Source organism: Typha angustifolia, chromosome 15, assembly GCF_048772165.1.
Source record: "Typha angustifolia cultivar Huaian chromosome 15, ASM4877216v1, whole genome shotgun sequence".
Classification (NCBI taxonomy): Eukaryota; Viridiplantae; Streptophyta; class Magnoliopsida; order Poales; family Typhaceae; genus Typha; species Typha angustifolia.
In genome coordinates, this window is record NC_133253.1 from 21292220 (window position 1) to 21303394 (window position 11175).

General features: G+C 41.5%; 2 protein-coding genes across 2 annotated transcripts; both read left to right on the forward strand.

Annotated features, from left to right (window-relative positions):
- Positions 1-314: 314 nt before the first annotated feature.
- LOC140778446 (probable inactive receptor kinase At1g48480) lies at positions 315-2854 on the forward strand. Its single transcript, XM_073123163.1, has 2 exons — positions 315-1787; positions 2031-2854. The coding sequence occupies exons 1-2, from the start codon at positions 452-454 to the stop codon at positions 2603-2605; spliced, it is 1911 nt and encodes a 636-aa protein (XP_072979264.1). The 5' UTR covers positions 315-451; the 3' UTR covers positions 2606-2854.
- A 4002-nt stretch (positions 2855-6856) lies between these two features.
- Positions 6857-9162, forward strand: LOC140777145 (pectinesterase-like). Its single transcript, XM_073121066.1, has 2 exons — positions 6857-7744; positions 8233-9162. The coding sequence occupies exons 1-2, from the start codon at positions 6880-6882 to the stop codon at positions 8922-8924; spliced, it is 1557 nt and encodes a 518-aa protein (XP_072977167.1). The 5' UTR covers positions 6857-6879; the 3' UTR covers positions 8925-9162.
- The last annotated feature ends 2013 nt before the right edge of the window (positions 9163-11175 follow it).

The following is an 11175-nucleotide window of genomic DNA, read 5'->3' on the forward strand; positions in this document are numbered from 1 at the left end:
GTAACTTTGCCTTCACGCTTGTACTGCGTACGGTGGACTGGACAGTAGAAAAGGTAGTAACAAATGGTCTTGGATTATAGAAAAAGATAGGGAAATAATTACATAGTTCACAAGTTTGAGTCTTTTGACTTAACTCAGCTGTAGTTTATAAGTTGGTATATATTAGATAGAAAAAGAAACAAGTTTCACACTGTTCGCTGATGCGCAAGTAGCAACCTCCGCTTTCACGGTGCCTCGTTTTTGACCTTCTCCTTGTAGCATTAGATATCATAAATAATAAATAATTCCATCTTAGCGTCACTTCTTTCCATATTTTCCATCTCTTTTACGCCACCAAACTTATTGAAAGCAGACAATTCCCTCTCCTTTCCTTCTCATTTCTTCTCCCAAGACGAACTCGAACGGAGGGTTGCATGGATTAAGGCTCAAAGAAGTATTCCGTAATCAGGCGATGGCGTATGGTCACCGCCCGATGGACTCGTCGTTTCTTCCTCTCCTCTTCCTCTTCCTCTCTTCAATCCTCGCCGGAGCACAGGACTTAACCTCCGACCGCGCCGCACTTCTCGCCTTCCGAGAGGCCGTGGGCTCATCGCGGATGCCGAGATGGAACATCTCGACTTCGCCCTGCACGTGGACGGGCGTCAAATGCTATGAAGGCCGCGTCACCGAGTTCCGCGTCCCCGGGAATAGCCTCTCTGGCGAGATCCCCTCCGGCACCATCGGAAACCTAACGGCGCTCCGAGTCATCTCTCTTCGCTTCAACTACCTCACCGGCACCCTCCCGTTGGATCTCGCCTCGTGCACGGAGCTCCGCGGCCTTCACCTCGAAAAAAATCGCCTCTCCGGCGAGATCCCGCGGGTGATCTTCGAGCTCAAGCAACTCGTCCGGCTCAATCTTGCCGGGAACCTCCTGTCCGGCGGGATCCCGATGGAGTTGGGGTCGCTGGGTCAGCTCAGGACGCTCTACCTGGAGTACAACCAACTCAATGGATCGATCCCTGACATCAATTTCCCGAGTAGTCTATCTTCCTTTAACGTTTCCTTCAATCCGCTGAACGGCTCGATTCCGGCCGGCCTCCGACGGTTCCCGAATAGTTCGTTCCTCGGCACGTCGCTCTGTGGCGAACCCCTCTCTCTCTGCCCCAACGAGATCTCTCCGGCTCCGGCTCCGCCGCCGACGAATTCCCCGGCAACGAGTAATAGTAAGATCTCCGCCGGCGGGATCGCGGGGATCGTGATCGGATCCGTGATCGTGTTGTTGATCCTTCTTGCTTTCATCTTCCCCATCTTCCACAGGCGGAGGGAGCGGAGAGACAAGGCCCACTCGCTGGCGTACTCAAAGGCGGTGCCGCATATGGGGTCGCCGAGCAAAGATCCGGTGCCGCCCCCGCTTCCTCAGCAGCGCGTCTCGGCAGCAATGCGACCGGCGCCGCCGGTGGTGACGACGACGATGGGGACTTCGAGCAGTGGTAAGAAGCTGGTGTTCTTTGGAAGCGAGCCTAGGGTTTACGACTTGGAGGCTCTCCTGAGGGCATCGGCGGAGGTGCTGGGTAAGGGGACGTTTGGGACGGCGTACAAGGCGATGCTGGAGATGGGAGTGGCAGTGGTGGTGAAGCGGCTCAAGGACGTCAATATCCCGGAGAAGGAATTCAAGGAGAGGGCCGCCGCCATCGGCGCTGTCAACCACCCCAATGTGGTACCACTCCAAGCCTACTACTATAGCAGGGATGAGAAGCTTCTTGTCTATGACTTGGTCGATAAGGGAAGCCTCTCCTCCTTACTCCACGGTAAGCTTAATTTCTTTCCTCTCTTAACTCTTCGTTTCATACTATTAAGTTATTTTAAGTTTTTCCCATCCCAATTCTATTTAAAAGGTCTATCCATAATTTTTATATAAAAGACTAAAGTATAAAATCCCATCAAGTTTTGAGTAATAAATTTGACATTTTTTACCGTATAATTCTGAAGAATAAATTTCGTATTTAATAGAAATAAAGATAATTATGACACTGTCTTCGTCAATTCTACAGGGAACAGAGGAGTTGGCCGTACCCCACTTGATTGGAACACGAGATACAACATCGCTCTCGCCGCCGCCCGCGGCCTCGAGCACATCCACTCCGTCGGTCCCGACTTCTCCCACGGCAACATCAAGTCCTCCAACATCCTCCTCGCCCAATCCTACGTCGCTCGCGTCTCCGACCACGGCCTCGCCTACCTCGCTGGTCCTGTTTCCCGACCCCAACGCACCCACGGCTACCGCGCGCCCGAAGTAGTCGACGTCCGCAAAGTCTCCCAGAAGGCCGATGTCTACAGCTTCGGCGTGCTCCTACTGGAAATCCTCACCGGCAAAGCACCACAAGACAGCGTCGTCAACGACGACGCAGTCGATCTGCCGAGGTGGGCCGAGTCAGTCGTAAGGGAGGGGCGGACTCCAGAAGTGTTCGACGCTGACCTCGAGAGCTTTCAGAATTACCTGCAGGAGATGTCGCGACTGCTGCAGATTGCGATGGAATGCACCACCTCGTTTCCCGACAGCCGTCCGTCAATGGACAAGATCGTGGTACGGATTGAGCAGATTCGCGGGTCGACGACCACAGCGTAACAACCGCTCTGTGCATGACATTTTGACCGAGTACCACGTCATGGATTTGTACTTAATTCTTTGATGGTTAGTCCAAAGGTTGGTTTGTTTGTTATTCTTGGGTTTCTATTCGTTCTGGAAGACTGTTGTTTCAATCCTTGATTCTTCGACATGGTTTTCGGTCTATATACGATGTGTATTTGTAAGTTATTTATGCTGTATTCCTAATCTTCTTCCTTTTCAACTCTTGAGAGATTTCATTATAGCTAATTCTTTGGGCGATCATGTCAATAATATGAATTGCAGTACCGCTTCTGTTTGATTCTGTCCGGAAACTGGTTGCAAATTTACGTCATTAGCTTCTATTGGAACTTCTAGTATTCAACTTCTGGGACTGGATGGAAGAATATCAATGCATGAGCTAAAATGTTACCAAAATTAAGCGATGAGGACTCCAATAGTTATTATAACTCCTCTTGTATCAATCACATGAGTTGGGGTCCCATGTCCCAATCATGATGTCGTGCGAGCAAGAATGCCAGATTGGCCTTGTATCTTTTCCTACATAGACTAGTGGATCTTTTTTTATCATGCAACGTGCTCATCTGTTAGTTAGGCAAAATTAAAGTTGACTATATGCTTTAGGAATTAAACTATCCCTAGGTGTTATTAATGCATAATTCAGGCAGGTTCTGTTCCAACAATCATATATTAACGAAACTTTAGTTATATTTTAGCCCAACAACACTAGATTTATATCTCGACAGTTCACAAATTGGACAGTTCAACTTGGACGTGGTACCTTTCCAGGACTAATTCCCTTGCATAGATATGCTAATAGTTCTGGAAGAACTAAGATATCCTAAATGTAATGATCTGGGTTTCTTGCACGACATTTTATCTTAATAGAAGGGAAGCTTCCACAGTGGCAATTATAAAATTTCTCCCATTCAAAAAAAGAGAAAAGGAACACAAGAAGCATCCGAGTAGTTTCATTATTAGAATGGAGAGAGGAGTAGTTGCATCTAAACCATATTATATATGGTGCATAAGCAAGTATAACTTAACTACTTTACTATAAGGCGTGTACTCGTTATATACCATTTTTCCAACTGCACTCGGTTTCTTCTATTGGATTCGTTGAGTTGGGAGCCACAAACCTTTTCTTTCTACTACTTACTAAAGCTTAATATGGCTTTAGATGTGGATGGACATGCACTCCACTGCATAGGAGAGGCCAAGATGTGACGCTTTGAGATTGTTGCACTCTCGCATAAGAAAAGGAGCAAACGATTTGTTCACCGTTGTGTTAGTTCACACTAAAGTTTAAGAACATCACCAAACTTTCTCGTAGTCTTTAGAAACATTTACTATCAAAGCTTGTTCTAGATATATATACCACTTTGATGGGAAATAATTTCCTAACTATACTTCCATATAAACCACAATTTCTTATAAATCGACACATGATTGTGACAGACTCCATCTCCACCTATATTTTATCCTAGTAGTATTAGAACATATCTTGGTCGGCGATGGAAGAAGTATATATTCGAGGATAGTGTTCATAAAGACCTCTCTTTTGGTAGCGTAATCGATCCGAAAGGGTGGGGTGGGACCTTTGCTTTGAGTAGTTTGTGTTATTGAAAGTAGTATGAATACTGGAGCAGGGGTAGTACGATTCCGGCTTGTGGTGTTCCTTTTAGATATGGTCTTTGATTGACGTGGTTAAAAGTTGTAGAAGAAACTGGCATGGATTAATGTATGCCTAAGTTATTGTTACGTATTAATTTTGGGCCTGAATTGCTCTGTAAATATAATGCATGGCTCTTTTGGGCTTAGAAAGGATGGTAAGTAACATTAGGGTGGGCCGAAAAATTCTGGCCCAAGATGAACCATAGAAAATTAAAGTTTGGCATCAGCAAAATATGTGCATATATACTCATTGTTCATCCGAGTTTAGGAGTGACATAGTTGCCTACGGCCCAATGGAAGAGATAGAATGACCCACCCTTTCCCACAAGTCTTCTACTTGCTTATAATAGTAAGCATCTTAATATATTAAAATACAATATCAAATCCTAGGACACAATAAAATACATCGAGAAGATATATATACGCAAAGGACCTAATATCAACATACAGTTTCATCGTGATCCGACTGTTATAGGTACACAGCTATGTGAATATCTAAAGAGCTAGAGAAGAGTCCAAATATTCAATGGAAAGCTATCGTGAAAATATAAAAATAAGTTAAAATACAAAAACAAGTCAAGAAGCAAAATTAAGAGCCTAACTAACACCTATGACCAGAGGTAGAGTGAGATTATCATTGACAGCTTGGTGGATGGGCTTAAAGAGGAAGATATCAACTGAAGAGAAAGATGTTGACTATGGTTAGCAGAAAATGGTGAGGTAGAAGTAACTGCGAACGAGATGGAGATCGACGATGAGTAGCAAGGGAGGGGGGAGGTTAGCAACGAGTTAGGAGGAAGCAATAAAAAATTGCGCCAACGATGAATGTTATAAAAAGTACAACATGAAAATGGAGAAGGTAGAGAGATGCTTAGGAGGGGGAAGGAAAGAGGAGACCCACTAAAATTAACCTACGCCAAATACTAGCAAAGCTAGAGCCAAGTGAAAAAAAAAAAATGAATGAGAGAACTATTGCTTGATTTTAGACACACCTCATCATATTTTTATTTATTATGCATATTGACTCCCTAAATTATTAAAAAAATATTATACTCTTGTTGTTAGCAAAAATATCAAATAAGTTATTTTACCCTCAAATTAATTTTTTCCTCTAAACTAAGAATACAATGATCCTTAATGGGTCAAAAATTAATTACATTATATATACTCACATTTTATTTAACAAAAAAAAAAGAATATACCAATAACTAAGATAAGAGACATTTCAAAAGCTTTTCAAGAATCAATATGTCTTAAAAAATACATATAGGAATTCATATGAAAATAAGCAACATGGTGTCTAGGTGTAGGATCTCATTTGATGCAAGGTAGCATGATGGAGAGTGCAAATCATTCACAAGTTTTTTTTTCTTTTCTATACTTAAAAACATTATTCACAAGTTGTTCACAGGTGCATCTTGTCTGTATCCAGTAGACACGTCGGATTGTCCCCCCAAATTGCATTGATTAAAATGCTTCATATTGAAAGAAATCTATGTAGCCGCTGTGAATCTAAGACCATGATATATATATACACACACACACACATGTGAATTAAAAAGATCATGTAAATGATTTGGAAGTAATATATGAATCTGGTCTTCAGGAAGTAGAATAATTAACCATCTAAGACTTATCCACGTGTGCATTAAATGTGCTGTTCATGAACTTTGAAGTCAAATCTACTAGAAGTACATGTCATTGTTAAGACTCAATTATTAGATTTAGCTCCTTATGGATTAAGTTTGTGAAATCCTCATGTGTGGAAACGGGTTATAGCTACGTACAAATGATCACAGGATTAATTCTTTGCCCATTTACTGTAACAGAGGCTCTTAATTAGTGCTGCTGCGTTTATGCTTCTCTCAATAATTGACATCAGAATTCGTTTAGTATTAATTAATGTGGACTAATACACATGCTTAAGCTTTTTGATTCTACCAAATTTCGGTATGCAAATCGAATTTTTCTTCCAGTGTTATTTTGACTTCTAATATGTTGCGATTAGATTCCCTATTCTTAAGAGTACAAGGGTTTGGATCCTCTCCAACCATGAGAGAAAAAGCCAATAAGAATAAAAAGATACAAACTATGTTCTATTTTTATGTTGACCAAGTACGTGGCAATATGGGACCATGCATGGTTTGCATTTATCTAATTGCATGTTGGAACAAAAGTCCATGGTATACGAGTCTCCTCGCAATAGACGTACCAATTAATATAGATTGGGTGGGTATACTTGCTTCATGGTCCCCCTAGCCATAGTGTGCAAGAAAAACAAGATAATTTCAAATGACTCCTTAATTATGAGATCATGACTCCTTATCTTACAAACCCTTGATGCTTTGGCCTTCACCAAAAATCTATGGATAATTCAACGGGATAATCCATTTGCATAAAAGTTACAAGTCCACAATATCCAAGTTCAAAAACAATCAATTAGTATAGGTAGCTATGCATGATAATATTCAAACACCACCAAACCAATGTTAATGACGTCGAACGCGTCATATTTGTAGGTCTCACGGCCTATATAAAGGATCCAATCCTCTCCCACTCCAATCATCCAAAGTTAGTTTTCCAATCATTGTAGGTTTCATATGGCTAAGCTTCCACAACTTCTCTTTGCCCTATGCCTCCTTGTGACCATTAAGGTTGGAACTAGTGACACAATACTATCTTGTAGCCAAACTCCTTATCCTCAAGTTTGTAGCTCGATGCTAAGTGGTAGTCCTTTGTTTGTCCAATCTAAAACCCAAACTGGATTCCGTGACTTGATCCTCCAAGCAACCTTGGACCGAGCCATGCTAAGCCATAAGGTTGCCTTAGCCAAGGATCTTGGCTCGTTTGATGACCGAACTAAGCAGGCATGGCTTGATTGCTTAGAGTTATCTGAAGACACCGTTAGCCAACTTAGCCGCTCCATCTCTTCTACGTCTAGTGATGATGCTCAAACGTGGCTGAGTGCTGCGATTGCCAACCAGCAAACGTGTAGGAATGGCTTCCTTGATCTCGATTCTCCTTTCCAATTCCTATCATCACCCTTCCTAGCCAGCAACATAACTGAATCGCTTAGCAACTCATTAGCCGTCAACAAGGCAATGGAAGTGGCTAAGGTTTCCGGCAATAATCGCCGGTTGCTGTCCGATGGCTTCCCGAGGTGGGTCTCGGCCGCCGACCGTAAACTTCTACAGTCATCGTCAGTGAAGGCAAATATAGTGGTGGCGAAAGACGGCTCCGGCGACTACACGACCATCTCAGCCGCCGTGGCGGCGTCGGCGAAGCTGAGGGGCGGCTCCTCGAGATTCGTGATACATGTGAAAGCTGGTGTTTACAATGAGAATGTAGAGATTACGAAATCGATGAAGAATCTCATGATGGTGGGAGATGGAATTGATGCTACTGTTGTTACTGGGAGTAAGAACGTACAGGATGGCTCAACAACTTTTAGGTCTGCCACCTTTGGTGAGTTCTTTAAACCTCTTACCATCTCTTTCATATATAAATATATGACTTTCTTATCTATGAGAAAAAAAGAAGAAGTATATAACAGTAGAGCTCTAAAATATGTTACACACGATAACTAACCTAACGACTTTATACGTCACTCTATTAAAATTCTATAACTTCACTACTTACCTTATTACGTTGTCTTTATCGTTAGAATTTTTATTTAGAAAAGTACAATTTATCCTCCTGTGATTAGGTCGAAATTGAGTCTCTATCTATACTTTCATTTCTGTCACTTAATAATTCCTCGTGATTTTGACCTACCCAATAGACATTATCTTTAATATAAAAGAAAAACTAAATGCTCATTTTGATGTATAACAACTAGTTGGTAAAAATGAATTATTTGTAAAAATTTGTCTTACACTTCTTTCATTTTTTTTTTAAAAAAAAAAGAAAATTCTTCTTTTTTCATGATTTTGATCTCTTTCTCTTGGTTTTAGCTATCGTCGGCGACGGCTTCATCGCCCGGGGCATGACCTTCCAGAACACGGCTGGGCCGCAGAAGCACCAGGCGGTGGCGCTCCGGTCCGGCTCCGACCTCTCAGTCTTCTACCAGTGCAGCTTCAAGGGCTACCAAGACACCCTCTATGTCTACTCCCAGCGCCAGTTCTACCGCAACTGCGACGTCTACGGCACCATCGACTTCATCTTCGGCGACGCCGCCGTGGTTCTCCAGAGCTGCAATATCTACGTAAGAAAGCCTCTAAGCAACCAGAAGAACACCGTGACGGCGCAAGGCCGCACGGACCCTAACGAGAACACCGGCATCTCGATCCACAACTCGGTGATCACGGCTGCGTCGGACCTCAGGCCGTCGCAGGGCTCGGTTAAGAGCTACCTCGGCCGGCCGTGGCAGAAGTACTCGAGGACGGTGGTGATGAAGACGTCGATCGATAGCGTGATCGATCCGGCCGGGTGGCTCGAGTGGAGTGGAAGCTTTGCTTTGAACACCTTGTACTACGGAGAGTACATGAACACCGGCTCGGGGGCCGGCACCAGCCGGAGAGTGACGTGGCCGGGACACCGTGTTATAACGAGCGCATCGGAGGCCGGTAGGTTCACCGTGGGGAGCTTCTTGGGAGGGAATTCATGGATTCCGGCTTCGGGAGTTCCTTTCACTTCTGGTCTTTGAGATGATTTTATTATCTTAATTAGTGAAGTAAAGGTGTAACAGTAATTATCTATTTGTTTGGTAAGTATTCTTACAAGTCAAAGGTGCGAATAGGCTTATTAGTAAATACAGATATATATGTTCATTGTGTATAGGGTTCAAAGTGAAAGTACTTAAAGTGTTTATTTGTCATGAAATTAAGAGTTGTATATGAATACTATTCTCTTATTAAAGTCAATGTTATGGCTCTTCTCTCACAGCATGGGCATCAGTCAAAATAATTGATGGATTAATTAGATGTAATGCTACATCCTGGACCCACTTGGCTGGTAAACATCTCGTAAAAGACCCACCAACCTCATAGACGTATTGCTATTACTAGGGTGTTGCTAATAGCACGCATGGAAATTAAGATACTCGAGAAGATATAACTCTCCAGTTGTTAACAAGTTGCAATCAACTGACGAATAGTTCAAAATTTCCAATCAATGCATCAAACAGGGACCTTTCAGCTCAAATAATATATATATATATATATATATATATATGTTATAAAGTCATATTTCCGAGTGAACTATTGATCTTGATTCGTTCTCATCTTTTTGCTCACGTCCAGTACTGCAGACATTTAACTCATCAAGTAGTACAGATGGATGTGTCTTAGATGGAGGTAGCTAAGCTAAGAAAGTACATCTACATAAAATATAAATGACGTACGGTATAAATTGAAGATTAGAAACCCGGTACGCATTTTCTATTTCATTTGTTGGATGAGCAGTACTTAATGCGGTGTTCATCATGAAAACTTCAATCAATAGAGTGGCTTGCTCCTCATATTTTTCATATTTAAGTATGATAAGTTACACCCGATATATATATATATATATATTTATTACATTCGGACATCTTTAATTAAGGCTATATATGTTTGACTGGCATAAATATTATAGATTCTTACAGAATATTATTCGGTCACAGGAGCGATGCATTTAAGGAGTCCAATATAATTATTATGGTGGCAAGAATAACCAGCAAAGTTCAGCCACATTCATAAAATAGGACGTGGCATTTCTAAAGAAATCATAGGCTAGATTTGACCAATTAATGGCTTCGTAAATTAAGAAGAAAAAAATAATCGAGGTAGATAGACGTCGATCACTTTCGTTGATAAGGACGCATGCGGACTTGACACCAGCAACAAGTAGACGGAAGAAATGAAGTGCCTCCGCCTCTCCTTTATTTCTACAGATAAGAGCTGGATGGATATGGATTGACAAAGAGTTCATATAATTAGGGACAAAGATGTGTAGGGTTATTAGTTTAGAGAGAGAGAGAGAGAGAGAGAGAGAGAGAGAGAGAGAGAGAGAGAGAGACGACAACTAACCGATGGATAGAAGGGCCGTAACGAATAAGTACACATTAAAGATGTAGATGGATGCGTGATCTGACCTCCTTCTTATGCCTATCCATGTCTCCAGGATAAGAGAGATGGTCGTTAGGTAGCTCGCTTTAGATTCTTAGAGTTGTTGACAAAAATGTATCTACATTTTATTTATTTATTAAAATAAATTACTCTTTAATATAAATATTAAAATAATCCTAAGTAAAATATTAATTTTCTTAAGCAAAACGTTAAGTTAGCAACGTTTTTATTGAAACTACTTAGAATTTAGAAGGTTTTTAATTAAAAAATACTTAACAGTTCAGCATTTTTATTCAGTATACAGTAAAATAAATCTCATCTAATATTTAAGTTTAAGTGTTATATATTTAAATAAATAAATTTTAAATTATAACTAGTTTGGTCAAAATCTCTAGATTTGTAAAGGCATCGCTGGCGACTACTCTATAGCCAATCCCCTGGATAGACCTGAGTCCATTTAGACATCCCATTTGAGCAGAAACGTCCAAGATCAGATGACCACGGCACACACAAAAAATAAAGAAGGAGAAGAGACGGGATGTTCAAATAAAATTTCTGTTGCTCAGAAGTTTCAATTTATATAGTATATAAAAGTTGTAGCTTTTTCCCATGTACGGGCTGCTGACATCCTATGAAAGCTTTACATACAATCATACATGCCCATCAGAATAACTTCTAAGCGTACCCTCCTGGAAGTTACATGTCTGGGAAATCTATATTTAGATCAGTAACCAAATCAAATAATTTGGCAAGTCTTGCTTGCTTCGGCAAACAATAATGTCGAGTATGATTAAGTTGAGCCCATCATGGGGCTACCTAAAATGAGAGTGTGAATTTGCAGGAAGAACG